This window comes from Ranitomeya variabilis, chromosome 1, assembly GCF_051348905.1.
Source record: "Ranitomeya variabilis isolate aRanVar5 chromosome 1, aRanVar5.hap1, whole genome shotgun sequence".
NCBI classification, from domain to species: Eukaryota; Metazoa; Chordata; class Amphibia; order Anura; family Dendrobatidae; genus Ranitomeya; species Ranitomeya variabilis.
Genome location: NC_135232.1, coordinates 643,346,723 through 643,372,580, shown reverse-complemented (window position 1 = coordinate 643,372,580; position 25,858 = coordinate 643,346,723). Strand labels below are relative to the sequence as shown.

Sequence of the window (25,858 nt, the reverse complement as noted above, 5' to 3'; positions counted from 1 at the left end):
CACCTCTACATTTGGAATGGGATTACAATGTATGTATCAAGAGCAATTTTGCAGAGAAATCTAAACTGAGATTAACTTGAATGTGACAAATTGACATGTAGCCTCTGGGTACACATATTATGCCTCTCTGCAGAGGACGTAGATGTAATGCCAAGGGTGGAAAGATTAGGAAAGCCTTTCCCAAAGCTTGCTGACTTCTATCTGATGCTTGGCACAAAATATCTGCCTTATTATGTTGTTTAAATACAGCCCTAAACCTTACAAGTCAGAAGAAATTTGTATTTCCCTTTTACATTAGCTGGTTGTTTGTTAGTCAACATGGATTATCTCTGTGTTTTTGTTCTTTAACATAAGAGAAATTCTCATTTTTCTTACCTTGAAGACTCGTTGGAAGCTCCCATAGGAGGAAATTCTTCTAAGTTGTTAATATTTAGCTGGACACTATTAGGGGAGGTGCTTGAATTAGCGCTCCCTTGATTTCCCCTGCGCATACTCCAAGGACTGTTCTCTCCTTGTGCCTCATCTTCCAAGGAGCGTTTACTAGTGTCTTTAGAAACATGACGATTAGATGTATTGTTCTTCTTTCTGTTCCGTTTAGTTGTATGTCCTTCTGGAGTGAGCACCAAAAAGTTCCCAAGATTCGGTTTTTGTGCAGATCGCTTTTCATTGTGATGTTGGGGGGGACTACAACTCGAGTTAGGACTAGTTTGAAAAGTCGTTCTACTAAAATTGGACCTTAAAAAAGAGGAGTCACTGGGTGCGGAACTGGGGGTCAGAAAACCCATATCTGAGGCACTTGAACTATTGGAGGTTTGTGCAAACAGCTGAATTCTGCTTCCTCGATGTCCTGTTGAGTTGTTGGTTCTCTTCTCTGGGTAGGTTCTTTGGCTGCTAACACTGGCGGCTTTGGAAATAGTCTTTGAATTTGGAGTTTTGGCTGGGGTAGACGGCCCATAACTCAGAACCTGACTGGTCTGTTCACGCAGAAAATTAAGCAGAAAGGGAACAAAGTCTTTCCGAAGCACAGAAAATGAGGCAAGTGTGGGATCAACGTGGCTTTCCTATTAAACAAACAAGCAGTGTATACATATTATACAGAGCTACAGGTTATAATGCAATAACAAAATAAAAGGCAAAACCAACTTATACGAAGTGTGCCCTGTAGTTAAAGGTCACAAAAAAAGGAGTGTCGCTAATTTGTATTTATGCATTTTAAAACACTAATTACATCTTTCTCGTCAAAGGGGTGTGCCGACATGGGTAATGGAGTGGCTTAGCTACAATGAGCAGTAGCTTAAGATGCACCCCAAAAAAATGGACAAGCAAGTCAACCAGGAGGTTGTTAAAACCTAAGGCCCCCATATACACTAGACAAACGTCAGTGGCCTTGGCTAACAATCTAATGTGCATGGGGGCCTCCCAAAACTGATGTCAGGGGAGATAACGATCTGACTTACCCTATGTTGGACTGCCGATCCTTATGTTTTTGCCAAGTTAAGCTTTCGCCAGAGGACTCTGGCAGCGGTTGTCTCATAGAGAAAGCAAGAGCACTTGGCCACGCACTACTGCGTATTGAGGAGTTGGGAGAGATAGTGACCAGTCAAATGATCAGACGAACCACCATTCGTCATTCAGTCATCTTTTCAGAGTCACACTAGCGCATAAGCCTCCGATGCGATATGCTAATGCCCCTCGGCTACTGCTCTGCTGTGACCGTGAGCTGAGTGTCACACTACTTTACTCCGATTCTCTCACATGACAGGACTAGATCCCAGCTGCGGGGGAGACTGAGAAAGTTATTTCTCCATTTCCTTTGCTGCAGGTGTCAACTGGAATCGCACTGCACTCGGGTGACATCCAAATGCAGTGAGAGGTTTCTATAGCACTCGGCTGTGTTATCCGGTAGTGTGACTCCGGCCTTACAGTGAGACTGATCTAGCATAAGCCAGCGTGATTAATTTGAAGCTGAAGTATTTCATGGGTATTTGATGATGCAGATTTTCTGTAGCATTTCTGCACCTGTTAGCTTTTATTTGCGCTTTTTCATTGTGTGGTTGGACAAAACTTTATTGATAATGTGGGGAGCAGATTACATACATTTTTACTGAATTAGTTGAGGACAATACACTAAATATGCTTAAAGGTGTATTCCCATCTCCGAGATCCTATCCCAATATGTAGTAGGTGTAATAATATTAGCTAATACCTCCAATTACAAATATAGTATAGTTTTTCTAATTCGCTATGTCTCTATGTGCAGGACCTTAGGTATCCATGGTTACGACCACTAGCAACTGGCTAACTGTCACTATATCAGTTGTCATAACCATGGATACCTTAGGTCCTGCAATACCCTGCACATGAGGAAAGAGACATAGCGAATCAGAAGAACTATACTACATTTCTAACTGGAGGTATTTGCTAATATTACACCTACTACATACTGGGGTAGGATTTTGGAGATGGGAATACCCCTTTAAGTTTTAGAAGCTGTAGACTTTTCTCATCTCATGCAAGTCTATGGGAAAAAATTAACAGCATACTTACTACAAAAGAAACTGACATGTTGTGGATTTAAAAAAGCACTGCAGGTCAATTTTAGCAACGTAACAAAACAAAAAAAAAAAGGGGGCACACTGGGTGTGAGATTTAAAGAAACCTCACCTACTTTGCTGTCAGGGTAACAAGCTGTGTTGTTTTGAAGTTTCAAAAACTCACCCAATTACACAGCAGTCGGCTCTGCCCAAGTTGCCTATGTGGCGTGCTGCAGACATTTGGGGCCGTGATGCAGACCTCAGTGCTGGACCCGGGGAGGATGAGTAAAGAAAGTTTTGGGGTTTTTGTTTTTTTTTTTTTTTTAAACAAGTGGCAGAAGGGAGATCAGAGGTTTCCAAAACCTGTAAACCAATTTAAAGGGGTTGTGCAGGAACATTATTTTTATTAATTCTTTTTTACCAAGGGCCTAAGATTTAACAGGCAGGTAATTGCTAACTCCCTGCCGATATCTGCCACCACTTGCTGATGATTCAGCTGCTCAATGTTAGCAGAGCAGATCTTTTTCCAGGCTGCGCATTTGACACGGCGTGCTGATGTCATGCCGATTGACAGCCAGCTCCCCAACGCCTCACTGCAGAGACGGCTGTCAATCAGAATGTCAGCAGTCACATCCTGCCGACAGCGGCCCGAAAGAAGAACAGCTGCTCTGTTGAAGTGGAGCAGCTGAATTGCCGGCAGGAGAGGTCGGTGACTGCTCTGAGCCAGTGCTGGGTACAAGAGGCAGGTGATTGCTGCTTCTAACTGCCTGTTAGTTTTTAGGCTCATAGTAAATAAATAAAATTGTCCTTGACAACACCTTAAAAATGTATGGCATCTTTGCAGAAACAAAAATGATACAAATACAGGGTGAAGAAAAAATAATACACTACCCAACGCGTTAACCCTTTCTATACATGTCCAATTTGGATTACTACCATCCCGTGTCTGCATCACCTGCCTGGGTGAGGACAGATCCTAAAGGAACGATGTGCAAGAGGCTGACTGGCCATTTGCTGCAGTGTCGTCGCAATGGTCCAACCATCACTAGAAATATATGGCGGGGAACCACAGAGCGGCAGTGAGGGAGCGCAGAATGCCTTTATTTCTACATTTCAGACCCCAGGATTCAGGTACCCCGCAAGCTGAAGACTCAGGCACCGCACCCAGCCAGGCCACAGACTTGTTCCCCACCAGACCAGGACTCGGCCCTTCCTGCAGTTGGGGAAAAGTCTGCCCATTGTGCCCACAAACATTATGTGCAGGGGGTGTGCCTGGCAGGTTTGGGGTCCCCCTATCCCCAGAGCCCTGCAGGGACTGTAACCCATGCACCCACTATAGTTACCCCAGACAGTGTGCTTGCTGCCATGGTGACCATCACCAAGGAGATGTAGCACTATTGACCTCAGCGGACCCATATGAGGTGACGTGGGATTTGACATTTTTTTTTTGGGGGGGGGGGTTGCACTTGGCACGAGGGGCGTACATACACAGAGCCAGCAGCTGTACTGCAGACACAGGAGCGTGCAGGCTCCATGGACGAGTCTACAGCCGCCGCTAACTTCTGAGGTAAAACTCCCGCCATAAAGCACGGGCACATAACGGCCGCGGCCACAGATAACAGCTGACGTGTGCGGCCCGGCTCTACCTGCGTCGTGTGCGTCACCCAGAGCAGCACCGCGTCCACCGTCACCCGCTCCTGCAGCAGCAGCTCCAGCACGGCCGCCATTCCGAGCCTCGCGCGCCATCCACTAACGTCACGCGCAGGGCGGAGTTAGACACACGTGTATTGACGGGAAGGGGCGGGGTCAAAGTGGTATGCTGGTCACATGTGGGCGTGGCTTTCTGTTGAGCCTTGTCTGCCAGTGCTCTAGCAGCTACAGTGATGAGAGCCTTGAGAGGGGTCTACTACGGAGCTGGAGGGCGGAGGAAATGGCTACTACTTGGATAACGCCTTCTTCAATGATGTAGTCGCCCATCAGGGTCTGCCCGGTGTTATGCCACGTGAGCGCTGCAGCCCATCAGGGGCTGCCCGGTGTTATGCCACGTGAGCGCTGCAGCCCAGCAGGGGCTGCCCGGTGTTATGCCACGTGAGCCCATCAGCAACCTCTGATCTGATGGAACTTCTTTCACACAATGTATGGTAGGGTGAGGACTGCAATCCGTCAGAATCTGCTGACGGGCTGCAGCGCTCATGTGGCATAAGATAATCACTCGCCATAGGAGAAGTGGGGCCCAGCGCCAGCAGTCACCAAAACTGGGCAAGTGCCGGGGTCAAACAATGCAACATTTATTTAAAAAATTCAGATAAACGTGCATCTATTTTTGCCTAAAAATTGGTCTAAGAGAAAGGTCCTCGAACATGAAGACATTCTTATGCTGGGGCTACATGTATTTCGCTGTGTTCCGGGACATAGTGCGCCGGCGCAGGCGCACTAATGCTTTTCCATTTTGCCCTCAGTTGGGCAAAGCATACTGTGCATGCGCAAGGCAAGATTGCCTTGCGCAGGCGTGTACTACGGAGGACACAGCATGAACTTCAATCAAATATTGCGGCCAGCGGGTAAGAAAAGGCTGAATCAAACACCCAAAAACTCCACCCATATGACCGCAAACCTGTCCCGCCAAATTCAGGTGACAGGCTCCTTTTAAGAAGAGCTGTTACCCCTTAGGCTATGTGCACACTTTGCGGCGTGCGCTGCGGGTTTTCCCGCAGCGGATTTGATAAATCTGCAGGGAAAAACCGCTGCGGTTATCCCTGCAGATTTATCGCGGTTAGTTTTGCGGTTTCCGCTGCGGGATTACTCCTATACTATTGATGCTGCATATGCAGCAATATGCAGCATCAATAGTAATGTTAAAAATAATAAAAAATGGTTATACTCACCCTCTGATGTCCCGATCTCCTCGGCGCTGCACGCGGCGGTCCGGTTCCAAAGATGCTGTGCGAGAAGGACCTTCGTGACGTCACGGTCATGTGACCGCGGCGTCATCACGGTTATGTGACCGCGACGTGACCGAAGGTCCTGCTCGCACAGCAACTCTGAGACCGGACAGCCGCATGCAGCGCTGAGAGGTGAGTATAGCATTATTATTATTATTATATTATTATTATAGGAGTCTCCTCTCCTCCACCCCGGGTACCACCCGCACATTATCCACTTACTTCCCACATCGTGGGCACAGCCCCATGCGGGAAGTAAGTGGATCAATGCTTTCCTATGGGTGCAGAATCGCAGCGATTCTGCACAAAGAAGTGACATGCTGCGGGTTGTAAACCGCTGCGTTTCTGCGCAGTTTTTCCCACAGCATGTGCACAGCGGATTGCGGTTTCCATAGGGTTTACATGTAAATGTAAACGCTATGGAAACTGCTGCGGACCCGCAGCTACAGAAACGCCGCTGATCCGCGGTAAAACCCACAAAATGTGAACATGGCCTTAGGGTATGTGCACACGTGGATTCTCTGCGGATGTGCAGTGTTTTTTGAGGTGCAGAAATGCTGCAGATCCGCAATTGATTTACAGTACAATGTAAATCAATGAGAGAGAAAAATCCACTGCGGAAACGCTGCGGTTTAAAAGAAGTAGCATGTCACTGTGAATCTGCAGCGTTTTTGTACCCATTCCATTATAGAAAACCGCAGGGGTAAAAACCACAGCAAATCCGCAAGAAAACTGCAGCAAAAACGCACAAAAAAACACTGCGGAACCGCACAAAAAAACGCAACAAATCCGCAGGTGCATTTTCTGCCAAGAGAGGAAGAATCCGCACCAGAAATTCCTAAAGGTACCTTCACACTGAACGATATCGTTGTGTTTGACACGCAGCAGCGATCAGGATCCTGCTGTGACATCGTTGGTCGGAGCAGAAAGGCCAGAACTTTATTTCGTCGCTGGATCTCCCGTAGACATCGCTGAGTCGGCGTGTGTGACGCTGATTCAGCGATGTCTTCACTGGTAACCAGGGTAAACATCGGGTTACTAAGCGCGGCCCTGCGCTTAGTAACCCGATGGTTACCCGGGGACTTCGCATAGTTGGTCGCTGGAGAGCTGTCTGTGTGACAGCTCTCCAGCGACCACACAGTGACGCTGCAGCGATCGGGATTGTCTAGATCGCTGCAGCGTCGCTAAATGTGACGGTACCTTTACGCTAATCCGCAACGTGTGCACATACCCTTAGGGTACGTGTCCACAGTCAGTAAACGCTGCTTGTTTGACGCTGCGCAGAGCTGCAGCGTCAAACACGCAGCGTCCAGATGTTCCAGCATAGTGGAGGGGATTTTATGAAATCCCGTGTCCACTATGCGTGGAAACACGCATCCGACTTCCCTGCAACTCCGGACATGCTGCGCGTCTTTTCAGATCGCAGCATGTCCGTGCTACCTGCGGCGACGCTGCGTCGCCGCAAGTAATATCACAGGGCCCTATGGGAGAGAGCGATGATCCCGGATGTGTACAGTTAACACATCCGGCATCATCGCGTCCCAGAAAGGGGGCAGGGCTTAGCGGCGATGCCGCCGGCCATCCTGAACGTGGACACGCACCCTTAGAGCACAGCCTCTCAGATACAGCCAAATCAGAGCTCTTGCTTTGCACTGAGGTGGGGGCAACACCCTGAAACGCTTCTGAAAATTGTGTATTCTGATTTGGCTTTTATCCTAAGTCGTGTGGTAAAGCTCGTTAAAGGGTCAATATTGACTTTTAGGATCACTGCTTCCAATAGTTGGGGCTAGAGTTCAAATCCACTTTCTCTCTGAAGAGGAAATTTGCATATTGTAATCTAGTAACAGGAAGATGAGGTGCTGGGAAGAGACAGCTTTTTCCTGTTGAGTTGTGGATCTTGTGATCTTTAACCAGGAAGTAAGACCCAGAATACACAAGTCTACCAATTGAAAAACTACTACACTGTCCCTGATCCCCCCTCCTATGGTGAGAGAATCAAGATGGCACTTGGAGAAATGTTGATGGCGATCAGTAATGACGCCATGGACCCAGGACCTGGCAGCCATGCATGTATACATTTTTCTGGACTACAGTGTTCTCTTCGCAGCCTTTACACATAAGTCACCAAATGTGACACTTGATGAGATTTCCCCACAACCAAAACCCCGACCAATCAGCTGAGATCCATTTTGGCGTGGCTTGATGTACACAGTGTAGGAGTTGGAACACATCAGCTCTGTACATTGCTGCCGAGAACTGTGCTTTATCTCCCATTCAAGATGGCCTGCGGACAGGTCTTCAGTTGATCAGGCCTGGAGGATCCCTTTAAGGGAATATTGACTTATGCTTAAAAAAAATATTCTAACCGTATTAAACTCCGGTATGCACTAATCTGGCCCGAACCGTGAGGTACTAGAGGGCTACCTGTGTATACAACCCACCTGTAGCTATATACCTGGCACACCTCTTCAGATGAAATAATAAGGATTGGATGTGGCACAGGGTAAGTGGAAACATTCCCCAAACAACTCATCATTTTTTAGATTGAAAAAGGCATGCAGGATTGCTAAACTTTCCATTATGGAGCTGTGAAAGATAGTGATGAGCAAATGTGCTGGGATAAGGTGTTATCTGAGCATGCTCTGGTGATAACCGAGTGTCTTCGGAATGCTTGCAAAATATGTTCGAGTACTTGCAGCTACATGTCTTACTGCCATTAGGCAATCCATGCATGTGTTGCGACTGTCTAACAGATAATCCCTGCATGTGTTGTAGCTGTCGAACAGCCATGAGACATGCAGCCATGAGGACTCGAACATATTTTTCGAGCACTCTGAAGACACACTGTTAGCACCAGAGCATGCTCAGATAACACCTTATCCCAGCACATTCGCTCATCACTAGTAACTACCAATATGTAAAAAAAAAATCAAGTTTTCCATGACAAAAGGAGTTCACAACCTTTAAACAAGATCGGGTACTAGATTTCCCAATACAATCTGTATACACAATTAAATAGATCTCTGAGACCTGAGAAGGCAGGTGGATTTACACTGAAAACCCATGTCAGAATGGGCATATTAGAGCTAGACTTCTAAAATACTAATATTAAGAAAAACTTTCAAGATGGATATGACACCATACAAACAAGGATTTCACCAATATCATCAGATCTAAGAGAGCCATGTAATGATGGATAGTTTGGATTGTAGAATTGACAAATTAATAAATAGCTGCATGCACATTTATACATTTCCCTATTTCAGTAAACAGAAAATCAAACAACAATCGTTGAATCATTTTTTATTTAATCTTTACACATTCGGGGGAGAAAAAAAAACTAAAAATAAATAAATAAAGCATGTACCTGAATCGTTGGCACAGTTTTTACCCTCCAAGCAGAAATGGAACAAATTTAATTTGGGATGAAGTAGTAAAAGCCTGTTTATTTTTTTTCTCTTTTTTTTTTTCTTTTTCGTTTTTTTCCCACCACCCTCGCCTCTTACTTGTAATGCTCGGTTACAATGACTGCAGCCAGATAAGAGACCTGATCTTACTCTGCTTTTGGCCCCCAAATAACACAAATGGCTTGTGAAGATAGCAAACCAAGTTGTGCAGAACACAAATCTAGAAATAAAAAAAAAATGAAGAAAAATACCCCATGTGTAATTATGTATCCTCCAAATGCAACATAAGCTGCAATGTATCAGGTTTTTACTTGCACCATCCTATGAATTGTTGCAATTAATTTTGTCATAACATTTAACGTGACGCTACAACTTTAACTTAGTTTGCACCTTGGGTTTTTTTTTCATGAAAATGGGAAAAATCAGGTTAAAAATACATTGCAGAACACAGGCTAAACTTTTAGAAAAATGCAAAAATGGAAATTCTTTTATTATAGCTTTGGAATTAATTCTTCTTGATTCAATCAACTGGATCATAGGGAAATTAAATTTGTTTTCTATAATTACTTTAATTACTACAGACTAAAGTGGAGTTAAAATTGCCTGTGTCCGTCAGTTGCGCATCTCCTTGGGATATGCCAAGGGCTCATTCAGATGTACGATTTTTCCATGTACAAGAGAAAGGACCGATCATTCCGATCAGAGTGTGGTATAAGGGTCATCCCATTTTCTCATACGTGGAGAAATTAAAACAAATAAAATTATCGACTGCCACCATTTGGAAAGTCAGCGAAAATAAGACCGCGCTTGGATTTAATCTGAATGCAGTTCTATTTTTTTGTTTTATGGACTTGCATCGTTAATTTTGATCAAAATCGGACATGTCTCCGCAACTTTCCGTGGGCATCTCAGTCCAAGAAAAATCACAGACATGTGAATGGCTTCATAATCTATAACAGGAGTGATTGCTATTTGTGAAAATCAAATCGGACATCTGAATGAGCCCTAAGGGTATGTTCAGATATCGAGTTTTTGCAGCAGTTTCTTTTCCCTGTGACAAAAATTAAAGTGGTGGCAGGAAAACCGCTGCTTACAATCTGTCTTTTTGCTTACAGGGTTTTCTTTTATTTTTTTACAGCAGCTAAAAAAAAGAAAAAACGAAAAAAAAAGCGTGAATTAGATTTTTGAAATCTCATTCACTTTTTTTCTGCAGTAAAAAAAAAAACAAAAGCAAAGAAATGCAAAAAAAAAAAAAAAGCCACCTTTACGCTATCTTTAATACCATACAGTCCTGGAGTTTATAATCAGATCAATTCTGATTGTAAAAAGAGGGAGAACAAAGAAAATGATATGATAGAATTACTATTTTTGCAGTTGTCAAACTTTTTACATTGTCTGCAAAGTTTCCTTTTTAAAGTTTATTACTTTAAAAAACTTTTAAAATTAATTTAAAATTAGAAAAAAAAACGTACTTTTTAGAAACTTAATAATTAGTGTTTGTATTGGTGTTTTGCAGTCAAATTTTGAGTTGACCGCTATATTGGAGGATGAGGGTACTGCTGCTTTGATCTTAAAGTTAATATATATGTTTTTTTTATTTTAACCCATATTTAGTCGATTCATTTTTTTATGGATCTGGAGACATGGCAAACCTCATTTATATGTAAACAACACAATAAAAGCTCAAATGAATTGCTGCAAATAAAAAGCAAAAAACATACAAATTAAACATAATAAATACAATATAGCAGCAATTTTAAAATGTTATGTCACAGTTGCAACCAGAATTGCAAGAAAACAACACAAAAAAAAACAACATAAAATAGAAAAAAAAGTGCATATTCAACTTTTCCATTAATGGATGACCCGATCCCAATTATGGAAAAAAGAGTTAGTACCTCAAATAATGAAAACAGAATAATAAATAAATGCAAGAATACATTTTTATACAGGATCAATTATCGGCGAGACTGCCGACATCATGCGGATTGACAGACGGGCTCCCCGCAGTGAGGCAGCAGAGATCCGACTGTCCTTAGCATGATTGATTTACACGGTCATATTAGAGGTCACTGTTATAAGAGGATAAGCTACTAAAGGAAACATTTTCTTTCTTCCTACTGCAATTAGTTCTGGATTAGTTTAGGAAAAAGAAAATGGAAGGGGATGATGACCCTAGATACAACCTCGTAAACCAGCCCTAGGGCTATATGGCAACATTTGGTCATATTGCGGCAAATCACAACAGTCGTGCAACCTCAGTGTATCCTCATAGGAGTGTAATTGTGCAACCAAGTCACAATTGCTTTTGCGATTGTTGCACTGTCAACAATTTTTTTCCCCCATAGGAAGACATGGCGGCTGCACGATAGTTTTTTTTTGTATTTTTTACAGCAGTCTATTAATTACATAGCCTTAAAACGAGTAGAAAATAACAAACGGCATAAAAACAAAATGGTAGATGAACGTTAAGACAATATTATCCTTTTACACGCATCACAATCTTTCTATGTACATATTTATATTATATTCAGGAGATTATAAACTACATAATCCGGACATTAGGAAGTTACTTATTTTTAAGAACCGGCAGAATTGCATATGATAACATTTCTTTAAATAAAAAAAAAATACTAAAAAAAAAAAAACCCTGCTACTTTATGAAAAATAAAAAAAATAGAACATAGTACTGAGATATTACACATCTTTAAAAGATCAGGCAGAAATTCACATTTAATTACATTCAAGAGTAACAGTAAGGGAAATACAGACAGTCGGCGAAACACTTGAGGTTTTTAAAAGACATTGTTTTGGCATGAAAAAAAAATGCAGAATTTGATTACAACAACATGTGTGTGCAAAAACAAATTTGCAATTTTACGCCACTTTTGCCACTTTTTAAAAACGTAAAAGATAGGGGAATAGCGAATAGAGTCACCTCTCTAGCCAAAAGTGTAATATATAAAGATGTTCCAAATTTATCAAACTTTTTTTTTTTTTTGCAAAATTTGGCGCAAATAACTGCAAGTAGCCTCTGACTTTAAACAAAAAAAAATCCACTCATGAAAAATCTCCCCTAATGTTCAGACATCATAAAAAGATTTTTTTTTCTTCATATTATGGTTTTCCGTATACAGTGTTATTACACATTTCTGATATTGGACAAATACCAGGATGTCCGTCTGATCTGAGGACAAGATATTTGCCTATAATGGATCAGACGAACAAAGAAAATTGGAAAAATATTTTGACCAGATTAAAAATATTTGTTTTCCACCTCCTTAGGCTATGTGCACACGTTGCAGATTGGTGTGCGGATTTTTCCGCACTGTTTTTGCAAAATCTGCAGGTAAACCGCACGGTGTATTACCCGAGGATTTACAGCGTTTTTTGTGCGGATTCCACCTGCGGTTTTACACCTGCGGATTCCTATTGAGGAGCAGATGTAAACTGCTGCGGAATCTGCACAAAGAATTGACAAGCTGCGGAAAAAACACCGCTGCGTTTCTGCGTGTTTTTTTCCGCAGCATGTGCACTGCGGATTTGGTTTTCCATAGGTTTACATGGCACTGTACTATGCATGGAAAACAGCTGCGAATCCGCAGGGCCAAATCCACTGCGGATCCGCAGGAAAATCCGCAACGTGTGCATACAGCCTAAGGCTACGTTCACATTTGCGTTGTGCTGTGCAGCGTCGGCGACGCAACGTACAACGCATGCAAAACGCTTGCACAACACGTTTTGTGACGCATGCGTTCATTTTTTGCATGATTTTTGGCGCAGAAAAAACTGCATCATGCAGCGTCCTCTGCGCCCTGACAGTTGCGCCAAAATGACGCATGCGTCACAAAACGCAAGACAACGCATGTCCATACGCCCCCCCATGTTAAATATAGGGGAGCATGACGCATGCGTCACCGCGGCTGCGCCCGACACTGCGCCGCACAACGCTAATGTGAACGTAGCCTTAGGGTACGTTCACACAGGACTTTTTTGCTGCTTTTTTTTGCTGCTTTTTTTTATGCTAATTTTCAGCTGCTTTTTACAGTACCAGTAAAGCCTATGAGATTTCAGAAATCTCATGCACACACGTTGGTTTTTTGTTTGATCAGTTTTTTCTGCTTTGCTGCTTTTTTTGGACATAGGGCATGTCACTTCTTTCAGCGTTTTTGCTGCGTTTTTGCAGCGTTTTTTCACCCATTGACTTGAATGGGTGATGAAAAAAACGCTGCAAAAACGCTGAAAAAACGCATGTAGCATTATTTGCTGCGTTTTTTGTGCAGAAAATCATGGCCAGCAGGAAGGGATCTCACAGCCAAGAGCTTAGAGGTGTGGTTAGTGAGGTGTGAAGAGCCATTGTGAGCCATTGTAAGGTGTGAAGAGCCATTGTGAGGTGTCCTGATTGTGATCTATTGTGAGGGAGTTCCTGGTAGTGAGGTGTGAAGAGCCATTGTGAGCCATTGTGAGGTGTGAAGAGCCATTGTGAGGTGTCCTGATTGTGATCTACTGTGAGGGAGTTCCTGGTAGTGAGGTGTGAAGAGCCATTGTGAGCCATTGTGAGGTGTGAAGAGCCATTGGGAGGTGTCCTGATTGTGATCTATTGTGAGGGAGTTCCTGGTAGTGAGGTGTGAAGAGCCATTGTGAGCCATTGTGAGGTGTGAAGAGCCATTGTGAGGTGTCCTGATTGTGATCTATTGTGAGGGAGTTCCTGGTAGTAAGGTGTGAAGAGCCATTGTGAGGTGTCCTAGCAGCTGAAAATTGGCATAAAAAAAGCAGCAAAAATCTGCAGCAAAAATATGCAGCAAAAAAGTCCTGTGTGAACGTACCCAAAAAACGCACCAAAAACGCACCAAAAAAACGCACCTAAATTAGCATAAAAAAAAGCAGCAAAAAAAAAAGCAGCAAAAAAGTCCTGTGTGAACGTACCCTTAGAGTGTTTCTTTACGCAGATGTCCACTCTTCCAAACAGTAAAAGCCGCTGATTGACTGCAGTGGTCATGTGAGACAGCAATGTCACGAAAAGCAGCACCATTGTGGGAGGCAGGTATAAATGGTTTTAGTTTTCTAAGGGTCTTTGAATTGATAAAGCAGAAGTCGTCCAATTACTGACAATCCCTTTAAAGGGGGACCTGCTATCTGATTCACGGTGCACGCCGTAAGGAGGGATGAGGCTAACCCAATGCCACTACCATGGCAAGCTTCTCAAAGAGCTGCTAGAGCTGATTGACAGGTCTCTCTCTAAGGTAGACACCTGTCAATCACCTCTGGCAACCTGGGGCCAGACGGGACTAGTTTTGCCCTCTGCCAAATCTTTTTATTCTTGTTATTAAGTGCTGGCTGGCCTGTTCAGAGAAAAATATATATAACTGTAATCATCCATTCCGGCTCAGATTCATCCTGAACGCAGTTGGAATCAGATGACAGGTTCCCTTTAAACATAGCGATTGCTCATCCAAAGATCGTACAGCAATCAATTTAGCCTGTAGCTCCGATATGCAGAATGCATGGCCCCCACAGCACCACATTGCGCCGTCATACCGTTCGAATAATCTGCAGCCTTTTTTTTTTTGCATTTACAGGTGGCAATAGTGCAGCCTTTTCTACGTACTGCAAAGTTGCAAATTTACATTTCCAAATGACCTAATGGGGTCATAAAGGGGTTTCCACTTCATAAAATAATATGTTCAGCCACTTACAATAGCTCTGACAAACATGACAAGTTCATGATTCACATGGCCTATAAACTAAAAAATAATATATTTTATCTTAGACGAGTCCGGAATCCGACAATTGTCCCTAGCGCTCGGCCTTGCTGTAAAGTTGCCTGGTGGATACATTAGTGCTGGACTCTAACATTAATATAGGGCACACTCAATTTGGGAGCTATGGTGAAAAAAAATACATTTACGATGGGCAATTCATCGGTGGAAGAGCTTGTATCCCTACACGTTACGCACCTTAAGAACACTGTAAGAGTAGATTGTGTTTAAGAGACACTTAATTTATAAATACAATTAAAATATATAAACAAATAAAACAATTCAAGAATCTATTGCCGACCCTTCATATTTGCAGTGGACTTGGTAGAATAGGGTTAGAGGTAATATTAGGCAGAGGTTCCTTGGTGGATGTGTATTTGCACGGAAATCCACAGCAGTTTGAACTGCAGATGGCGCACAAGCTTGATTGAATTAGGCTACCTGCTGTAGTTTCTGGACACAAACCGCTTAAAGGGGTTATCCAGGGCATTTTTTTTTTCTATAGGCCGAAGAACTAACAAGCAGGTCTACTCGACGATGGCCCAGACAAATCACAGGCCACTGCCGCCGGCTATTCTGCTATTTCACGTCAACAGAGCAGTTTTATTCTATCCCAGGTTGCTCTGTCAAGGGGGTGTTACTGCCGACATCCTGCTGGTTGACAGCCAGCTCCCCGCAATGAGGCAGCAGGGATCCGGCTGTCAATCAGCATGTTGGCAGTCACAGCCCATCAACAGAGCAGAGTGGAAGAGAAGCCCCTTGCTCTGTCGATGAGACGTGGCCGGAAGCTGCCGAATCACCATCTGCGACCGCTTGGAGTTGGGAGAGATCGGCGATGAGAACAACAGAAAAGTCCAGGATAACTCCTCTGAATAAGCAAAGTGTCACTTGTTGAAAAGTGTGTGTGTGTGTGTGTGTGTGTGTGTGTGTGTGTGTGTGTGTGTGTGTGTGTGTGTGTGTGTGTGTGTGTGTGTGTTTCATGTAGATTTCAGCTTAGTATACTGGTTGAATATCAGCACAAAAAAAAAAAAACACTTGCGTGTATGTTCCCTTAGATAGAAAAGTTTGCCAATCTGGGAATGTATTTTTGCTTATACATTGAGACAAAAAAAGATCAAAACTATTTTTTTCAGACTCAAGTAAAAAGGAGGTTTTATTGTCTCCAGTCTACCAATGTAGAATGAGTTTTTGATATGCCTTTACCGTATCATATATATATTTGTTTTTTACATATATATTTATAAATATGTATATAGAATATAATTTTAGATTCGAACATGCTGTTATAGTGACAGAACTTACTGTACAATATAATACAAAGGTATGGGGGGGGATAAGGGATAAGGTTGCAGCTTGTTCAGGATAGGATGGCTAGAAAACCCCACACTTATAATGTCTCCTATGTTAAACCCCTCCCTACCCCCAAAGCCCCTGCAGTGCTATAGACAACAAGCAATGTTCCTCCAGCACAGCAGAGGTTAAAAAAAGCTCATGGCTACTATAGGATAACAGATGCAAGTAAAAGAATTTTTTTTTAAATTTCAAGAAAAATAAAAATTTCCATTGTATATCCTAAATAAGCCATTTATGTAGCAAAAAGCCACAAGTAATGCAAGGAGCAGAAAATGGTTTATATGATATCTCTAGGTAAAAGCATCATGCAATTAGCTGCATACACAGAAATGCCTGTGGGTATATAGGCGGACTCCGACATACATTCAATGTATGCGCCCCTGCAGAACATCATCAAGTGATGCCAGCGCCTCTCGTCAGGGTCCCGAGCCGGCTCAGGGTTTTGGGCAACCACATCACGGTTTCTCACATTACCAAGCATGCAGCACAGCCATTACTGAGATGAGTTTTAATAGGATATTACCTAGGCTATCAGTAGCTTAAAAAAAAAAAAAAAATTATACATAAGGATAGGGGGTGAACAGAGTCCATAGACTGAATAGGTTGACGCCAGGGTACCGCAACAGCCAAAATAATGGAACTTGGATCAATAAAATTAAAAAATATGATCCCTAAAGGCTTCATAGACCAAAAAAAAAACAAAAAAACATTCCTGTATTGGGAAGTGTCCGTAGCTGATAATGCAGAACAAAACCACAATTTATGTGGGGTTTTGTGAGAGGAGACAGCTTTAAAAAAAAAAAAAAAGAAAAACTAAGTAAAAATAGCAAATTGTGTGTTTTGCATTTCGGGGTTTTCTTTCTGAAGGTTCCCTATCCTTTACAGGTGAGTTTGATATACTTTTTCTATGACTATCTGATTATCCAGCATGGATCCGATTGATCCTGGATTAAAGAAATTTTGCTGCATAGAGTCAATCACACATTAGTTCTGTATCAAAATGCATTAAAATAAGTTTTCTGAATCAGAGAACCTCAGTAACGCATCTCAGATTGCCTGGTTCCTATTGCAAAAGTTAGAAAAAGACAAGCTGTTAAAAAGTAGTTAAATTTAATGGGGCTGTCTGGTGATCGCACCGATTGGCAGAACCTGGAATTTTTCTACCCAATCGAATCGCTGGGAAGGGGCACTTTTATTCCTTTTAGAGTGGAGTGGCCATGCACATGCTCCTTTAGAATGGAGGGGCCGTGTCATGCTCCCTCAGAATAGAGGGGTCGTTAGCATGCTCCTTTACAATGGAGTGACCGTGCACATGCGCCTTTAGAATGGAGGGGCCGTGTGCATGCTAATTTAGAAGGTAGTGGCCGTGGGCGCGCTCCTTTAGAATGTAGTGGCCGTGGGCACGCACCTTTAGAAGGTAGAGGCTGTGCGCATGCTTGACTGCCACTGAATTCATTCATAAATCGGGTGCCGAGAGTTTTGTTCAGATTTTAATGGCAGCCCTATAGAGAATTAAAGGAGAAGCAGTTGAGCATCCAATATGCCGCTTCATTTTGGAACCCGGAAAAATGTGCCCCGTTGGTTGAAAAGTTCTTGGTTTTCCCAGTCGCACTGAGCACTCTTCCCAGCAGTTCGATTTGGGAAAAAAGTTGCCAATTCTGCCCATTGGTGCAGTTGGGCACCCACCAAACTGTAAACAATCGTGTTTCCTATGGACAGGTGTAAATAGTTTTAACCGGACAACCCTTTAAATGCCACTTTAAGGCCGCTTTCATGCAATAATTTTGTTATAATAATGTTTTAAGGCCAATTGTAACTTTGAAGTCAGCTGCACTGAATAAAATGCCCTATACAAAATCTTCTGGGTTTGGTGCTTTCGCACTTATCTATAGTGTATACAGTGACATGGGAAAAAACACTATTTTATGCCTTTTAGAATACCAGCAAGGAGCCCTTACACACCAGCATTTTTTTCACCTATGTCGGGAATCGTAAGCTATTATTAAATAATAATGTAGATCGTTTAGTGTATACCTCTCTTAGATGCAATGTCAGGGTTGTCTGCCATCTTGATCTTTTTTTCTTGCCCTAATACAGAAAACATTTCACATGGTGTCAGGAGGCTCTTGCTCCTATATATTATGGCAGCGAGTAATTGATAATTGCCAAAGTATTATATTAATGACTAATGGCAGCCAATAGTTTCCAAGCATAAGGCAAAAGGCATGTATAAATGGAGAATCCCTTTAAAAAAAAGACCTGTCACCAATTCAAAAGTGGCCATTTTTTGCTCTTATTTTATCCCTGCTGCTCCTCTGAGTTTTTTTTATTTTTTTTTAATCTGCCATAAGGTTCCTGAGATATGGGCCGCTTTATGTTGTGCTTTTTCAATGGGTCTTCTTGGGAAGGTAGCATGGCTCACAAGATCCTCTGGGGTGTGTCTGTGAGCCACGCCCCTTAGAAAAGACTATCAAAATTAGCATTCAATATAAAGGTTCTTATCTCTGGAACCATATGGCAGAGTTAAAAAACAAACAAACAAACAACATATTCAGGGGAGCAGTGAAAATAAAATACAGAGCCTAAACTGGCCACTTTTGGTCTGATGACAAGTGCCATTTAAGGCTACCAAAGCTCTCAATCAGACCCCAATGATTTCAAAGAGGTGAGATTGGACTGCAGTATATTTGATGAAAAGAACCTAACAGACTGTACTTTTCTTGCTTTGAAAAAAGTAATGGGAAAGCTTAAACAAAACCTACAAAAAATATTATGGGAAATAAAACGTATAGTAACTGAAGTGGAATAAAAAGAAATTCCTGGAGAAGATCTGAACAATCTGACTGACGAACAGAGGTTTTCCGCTTCGGTTTAGGCAGCATATTCACTATTTTCTGTATCTGGTTTCATACATAATTTTAGACATTTCTTTTTACAGTTTTGCACATCTCGATGTTTGTTACCATGTTTCAGAGGGTGACATTCTCTTCCAACTTCTACAGGATTCCATTAAAACCTTGCGTCAATGGCAGACAACAGTAAACTGGGTTGCAACTCCACTAACTTCTACATTTTCCCCCATTTGATTGATTCCCATTGGCAAAAACTGGAATGGTTATTTAGACATTCATCCCACTTCGAAGACGCAACAAAGGGGTTTTCAAGTCTTTTCTTTAAAACATAAAAACACTGATTTGGATTTTCTTTTGGAATATACAGCGACATACACAACATGCATTACGAGATGGGGAAATCACTGATGCAGAGGCGGCAAATCCTGGCTACTATCTGCTTAGTTTACTGGATACTTTCACCTCTCGGACAGAGGATTTCCCACGGCTGGTTTTGCTCCCTGCAGAGTGGTGAGTGCCACCTGGTCCTTTGGATAAGTTCTTACTTTGTTTGCTGCAGCAATAATCCTGTTGACAGGACCGTCTTGAAGAAGAAGAACCAGATAGGGTGGGTGGGGATTTGCTCCGGCCAACATATGGAGACGAGCTTTTGGGGTCATGATGATGAGGTCTTCCTACTCTTGATGAATTAGAGCTATTAGTACGGGGTAAAGAGGAGCTGCGCGGGGAAGCACTGGGGCTTCGTCTGGGAACCACAGGGCTCTTGGGAGGAGTTTTGGGACTGTGGGGGGAACCTGGACTCTTGGATTGGGAAGAACTTCGTGCCTTTTGAGACCCATTCTGAATAATCTGAGCGAGACGGGAGAGCAGGTCTGAATCAGAATTACCGCTTCCCAAAACCTTGTATCTGCGTATGCTATAGAAAAAAAAAAAAAGAGAAAAGTAAGCACATAACAGTCCATTTGATCCTATTTCTACAACATAAAAAAATTTAAATGTCAATTTACTATGAGGGTTTTGTCTGTCGGTAATATTGAACCAGTACATACAAACACTTTGGGACATAAAAAAATTACAAAACTGTGTCAAGATGCAAGCGCTGCTCTTCATCTTTACTTTATTGGGGCCTACTAGATGGAGTTGGAGCCGAGATCTGCACTGAGCAAATACAACAGGGCCTTGGATCTTCCCCATCTCCTCATATACCACACAACCTACATGGTGATCTCGTGTCTCTCTACTTTTTTTTCCCTGAGTGATTACAATCAACAAACAGTAAGAAAAAGGAATAATGTAACGTAAAGAAATAGACCCTTGTAGTTTTCATTACCGTGCCTCCACTCCAGGTCGTGAGGGTGGTTTTCCAGGTGGTGGCCTTGGAAGAAAAGGCGTTGAAGGAGCGCTGCTAATCTGATCATTACTTGTCCAGGACACAGGGCGAGGGATCTTACTTCTCCTAGACTGGGGGCTGTGAGATGTTACACTTCCATCGTCAGACTGCCTGACGTTCGAATCAGAGACTGTTCTGGGAATGAAGAAGACTTCGTCTTCAGATAACCGTACAGCTGGTGGTGAGGTCTTTTCCTCCATAGACTTGTCAGAGGCACTTGAAAGATCACCAAAAAAGGACTTGATTTGCCGTTTTTCCATTAAGAGCCTGGCAAGATCGGTCTGATGGGCTTTTTTCAAAAAAAGCTTCTCCTTTGCAGATATTGGAGAAGACGATTCTGATACAGAATCGACCTCCTGGGCCAAGACTGGAATCCTGCTGTGTCTAGTTGGAAGAGAGGACTTGGTGTGATCCTTTTTGGAGGCCAGAGACCCATCGCTTAGGTCACACTGCAGGCCATTTTTAAGATTTTTTTGATCCTTATCGCCAACATGGTCAAGTAACGTAGACAAGTTGGACTCGGCACAGCCATTAGATACTGTGATGATTTTATCTTTGTGATAACCATTTTGCTGAACCTTTTCAAGGAAAGTCGGTGTAGGCACTGCCACATCAACATTTGAGACTGCTTCCAACTTTATTTCTTGAATATCTGAGGGTTCATTTGGCACAGAGCAAAAAGTCCTGGTCTTTGTGGGTTCATAAATATCAGTCATTACTAAGTCTGGGATTTTACACTGTTCAGGAGAAATCCTAGGAGAATGAAAACTTTTGTTTTGTTCAGACTTGCCGTCAACTGGAGAGGCAGAATGGGAGCGTACCAGAGTCTCCACACTTTTCTTCTCATTTGGCATTGGATCATAACCATTAACAACATCTTTAGTGCCCGAGTCTATGTCTGTGCCACTTGCTTTGCTCTGACTTGGCTTATCTAAATCTAACGCCATGTTTCCTTTGTTAGTAGCGAAATCGTCTTCTGTTATACCATAGCCTGTTGGCATCTCATGTGGTGAGAATATTTCTAAGACATTGGAGTCTCGATCTCGTTTCTCTAAGGCTGGTCCGCAAGGGAAGCTTTCAGAAGCAGACTGTGTTGATGTAACTGAAGGTCGAGGAATCGTCATCTAAAACAAAGAAAGTGATAAAATAAGAGATTAATGCCGCTACCAACAACACAAGCATACCCAATGCCATCTGAAGAAGCAGTTAGACTGTAAGCAGCCATCAGAGCCTTAAAAATAAAAGTGAATTTATTATTTTCCTGAATTGCATAGGCAACAAATAACGGAGGTAAAACACGCATTATTGTATAAGGAATGCATCAAAATAAAAAAAGTAAAAAGGTAACAACGAAACACACAGGGAAAACCTACGTTGGTAAACACTTTCATTTTTCTACTTTAAAACTTACAATTTTTTTTATCTTACATTTTTTATATCTTTTTTTTCTCTTTTGTTATTGGAACTAGAACTTCACCCTTTTGAGGTAAAGGAACTTTGGGATACATGCCTTGTCGAAATTGATGCACACGTCGCACCAATGTATAAAGAATTCAATCCCCATTTGAATTCTTATAATTGCACGGAAAACACTAAAGCCACAATATCTAAAGTCTCCATGAAGCCCAAGTCTAAGTGTCGCTAATGTAACTTCTTTCCTAATCAGAAAACCCCTTTTTATCTCAAATCATTTTCCGTATAACCAATCGTAGAGATTAGTTATCTCTACATCGGCCACAGCCACAGAGGCACATCTTACCTGCCAGCATTCACGGCTCCTCTTTTGATTAGCCAGTCTGGCGCACATCGCACAGCAATGACAACTTTGCACCAGGCTGATTAATCAAAAGAGGAGCGGGGATGTTGTCTGGGAAGAAGAGATTTGTAGGGTTCCCGTCCAGCAGCTACAGATTACTAAAGTGGCCACTTGACCGGGGTCCTGTGAATTGATTTGCACCAACTAGAAGTCTAATTTAATATGACTAATAATAGTGATGAGCGAGCATGCTTGGATAAGATGTTATCTGAGCATGCTCATGTGCTCATAGAGTATCTTCGGTGTGCTCGAATAATATGTTTGAGTCCCCATGGCTCCATGTCTCACGACTGTTCAATAGCAGCAACACATGCAGGGATTACCTAACAAACAGGCAATGATGACGTAATCAACCCACGTGCGATGTACCCATCTAGGACATGTGCCACCTACCCACATACCATCCACCGATCTAGAACATGTGTCATCTACCCACGTACCATCTACTCATCAAGAACATGTGTCATCTACCCACGTGCCATCTACCCATCTAGGACATGTGCCATCTACCCACATGTGATCTACCCATCTAAGACATATGCCATCTACCAACATGCAATCTACACATCTAGGACATGTGCCAACTACCCACGTGTAATCTACCAATCTAGGACATGTGCCATCTACCCACGTGCGATCTACCCATCTAGGACATATGCCAACTACCCAGGTGCAATCTACCCACGTGCAATCTATTCATCTAAGACATGTGCGATCTACCCATCTACCTACGTGCAATCTACCCATCTAGGACATGTGCCAACTACCTAGGTGCAATCTACCCAAGTGCGATCTAACTCATCTAAGACATGTGTGATCTACCCAAGAGCAATCTACCCATCTAGGACATGTGCCAACTACCCAGGTGAAATCTACCAACGTGCTATCTACTCATCTAAAACAGGCGCCATCTACTCACGTGCCGTCTTCCCATCTAGGACATGTGCCATCTACTCACGTGCGATCTACCCATCTAGGACATGTGCCATCTACGCATCTAGGACATGTGCCATCTAGTCACGCGTCGTCTACCCATCTAGGACACATACCATCTACCCATCTAGGACAGGTGTGATTTACCCATGTGATCACCTCTCTGGCTGCATCTTATTTGGTTCAGGTGCTGAAAGCATTCAGCCTACACAGGAGATTCTGGTACCTCTACTTGTGCATGCAGAAATTATTTCTGTGCCCATGCAGAAGAGGATGCAATCAGAGAGTTGGTTCCATGACTAAATCACATCACAGTCGCCACTTTTGAAGTATGGATGTGGCAAACACCGTGTAAAGTTTTTGCACTTGGTACCTATGGGCTTCAATGCAGGTCTCGTGATAAAGAAAGAGGCCTGTTAGTATTTTCAAAGCCAATAAACATCTTAAACTCTTTGGAAACCCCTTTAAAACGGAATGTAAAGACTCTGGTGGATCAGCCATCTATATGAAGAGCAGACATGTATACCACACGTCTGTGTGACCGCTCAAAACCTTGCTTGGTGCTAACACGCACCGAGGGCTCCAGGAGACAGACCAGGGACCCTTAGCTGACCTTAGGAGCAGATATCTTTACAGAAGAGGTGGTCTTCATTAGACAATCCCAAAGTTCACAGAACCTACCAAATAGATTACCAAAATCTTCCTATACGATTACTTTTATACAGTTTATACAGTTCCATTTTTGTTCAACAAGTCCAGGAGAATCTAGAATAATCATTCTCTCCGCAATTGCACTTTTTATGCCCCCTTATACTCTAGGGAACAAACAGAACAGTAATAATAATTTTTTTAAAAAGACACAAAAACTTTGACATTGATTAACAAGTGACAGTGACTTTTGGACATTTCCATTCATTCACCTGGGACTTTGATATTCGTATTACACTGGGGTACTTGGTGCCACCATGGGGAATGGCAGGCAGCTTCCTGCGGTTGGCTGAACGAGAGGAAGAAGAGCAACTCTCAGCCGAATGACTCTTGGGGATGCCAATCTCTTTCTTGTGTGGAGACTCTGAACGGCTCGACTGGGGTGTATTGGGGCTGGTGAAGCGCATGGGATTGCTAGCAGGTCTTGAGGTAGAGGATAACAGGATGTGAGAAGCACCAAGCTGTGAATATGACGTGAGGGGGGGGGAACAAAATCATAAAGGAAAATAAACAATGTATGCACCCGCCATGGCAGAAAAGAAGGAGGTGAGCAAGCAAAGAAAGTCATTTACCTACCTTATGTACAATGGAAACCACGTACGTGAACTCCACTGCGTTTGCAGAAGTGGGGTTTCCATCTCCCAAAAACATACTGAACAATTGGAGGTGGTGGGGTTGACAGCTGAAACCTAAACCAATTGGCAGAACGGGGACTTTTTTATCCCCCAATTGGGCACTTTTTTCCCCAGTTACAAAATGGAATGAGAGGACGGATGCCCGACCACCACTTCATTAATTCTCTATGGAGTTGCCGAACAAATCCGAGGGCAGCTCCATAGGAAATCAATGGAGTGGTGGTTGAGCGTGGGCTCTATTTTATCGATCAGTGCAGGTCCCACCGGTCAGACTCCTACCGATCACCAAGTTATCACCTATCGTCTGGATAGGTGATAACTGGTTTTCACCAAGTAACTCTTAATTTTAAGCCCTAAGAGCTCTTCAGACATCTACCATAATCGGTCGATGATGGATGGCAATGCACTGACTGTCCGCACACGCTCAGGTCAGGAGATGCGCAGCCAGTCAGTGCACTGTGATCCGACATTGGACCGATTATCACAGACATCTGAAAGAGCCCTTACCCTTTTCTGTAGCTGCGGTTTTGAGCTAGGGGCCCGATTTTTCATCAGGCACATCCGTATAGATCATTCCTGGTTGACCATGAACCATCGAGGATAATGAGTTGGATATTGTCAGTCACTTTGCGAGCTTTAAGCTCCGGTCAATTTACCCCCCAAAAAAGCATTTTATGGTGTGCCAAAATAAAAGTGGCAGCAAGGAAAAATTAAACGCAGCGGGAAATCCAGTGTGAATTTAGCACTAAATGCTGTAACAATGGCAAAGCTGGCTTCTTGTCACCACACATTGTTTGTATGCTGACAAAGGCTGAGAACTAAAAGGGTCGTCCCATCGACACTTATTGGAAATCAAGTGATTGAGCTTGGTCGGTCACCGCTAACTCTCATAGAAGTGAATGGAGAAAGCCACAAATTTGTGGCCACCTATGCATTCACAGTTGGGTGATAGATGAAGGTCCCAGAGGTATGACCGATATGGTCGCTCCGGTACACAGGAACGCTCGTGCACATCTCTGGCAGCGGCATATCTTGCTGAACACAGAAGGATCCTCTGACTAAAATCGGACATGCCAGATCCTTATCTATCCTCACATTTGTCAGGGGCCCCCATACACATGAGATTGTTGGCAGAACCCCTCGATACTGGCCAACGCTAGCCTAATGTGTATGGGCACCTTTACTATCCGAGAGGCATGGATCACCACCTGACTCAAACACTTAATGTCTGAGATGGAAACCCTATAAACCGTGCTATGAAGCCCCATCTTGACGCTACAGTTACATGTGTTTCAACATGAAATGAAGTGCCATGCCAGAATATCAGTGGGGATTTCATGCTTTGCAGATAAAAAGCAGCAGTTAGAGGTAAGCAAACCCAGCAAGGTTAGAAAAAATGTGTATGTCAAAATACATTAATCATATAGTAGAGCTACCTGTGTGACCATGAGATTACTGGGGTTATCCCCTACCTGGAAAACCCTTTATAAATAGTCTCAGTCTGCGCCAGGTCCGCGGTGACATTGTCA

General features: G+C 42.9%; 2 protein-coding genes and 1 long non-coding RNA gene across 7 annotated transcripts in view; 1 reads left to right on the top strand and 2 right to left on the bottom strand.

The window, feature by feature from the left end:
- Positions 1-4,304, bottom strand: part of CDAN1 (codanin 1) — a 162,905-nt gene extending 158,601 nt beyond the window's left edge. For all 3 annotated transcript variants that reach the window (XM_077261534.1, XM_077261543.1, XM_077261552.1), the window contains exons 1-2: positions 4,181-4,304; positions 376-1,061 (exon numbers count right to left, since the gene is read on the bottom strand). In XM_077261534.1, coding sequence (XP_077117649.1) covers positions 376-1,061; positions 4,181-4,261 — 767 coding nt within the window. In that variant the 5' untranslated portion in view covers positions 4,262-4,304. The remainder of the gene's footprint in view (positions 1-375; positions 1,062-4,180) is intronic.
- Positions 3,594-25,858, top strand: part of LOC143774211 (uncharacterized) — an 84,077-nt gene continuing 61,812 nt past the window's right edge. For 2 of the 3 annotated variants that reach the window (XR_013215490.1, XR_013215491.1), the window contains exon 1: positions 4,428-4,499. This is a non-coding gene — a long non-coding RNA (uncharacterized LOC143774211). Of the gene's footprint in view, positions 3,666-4,427; positions 4,500-25,858 lie in introns of those variants that run through there. The other variant, XR_013215492.1, reaches the window with a different exon arrangement.
- Positions 8,764-25,858, bottom strand: part of TTBK2 (tau tubulin kinase 2) — a 111,387-nt gene continuing 94,292 nt past the window's right edge. Inside the window, exons 14-18 of the mRNA XM_077261563.1 lie at positions 23,907-24,155; positions 20,178-21,361; positions 14,251-19,763; positions 13,810-14,155; positions 8,764-12,539 (exon numbers count right to left, since the gene is read on the bottom strand). Coding sequence (XP_077117678.1) covers positions 19,280-19,763; positions 20,178-21,361; positions 23,907-24,155 — 1,917 coding nt within the window. The 3' untranslated portion in view covers positions 8,764-12,539; positions 13,810-14,155; positions 14,251-19,279. The remainder of the gene's footprint in view (positions 12,540-13,809; positions 14,156-14,250; positions 19,764-20,177; positions 21,362-23,906; positions 24,156-25,858) is intronic.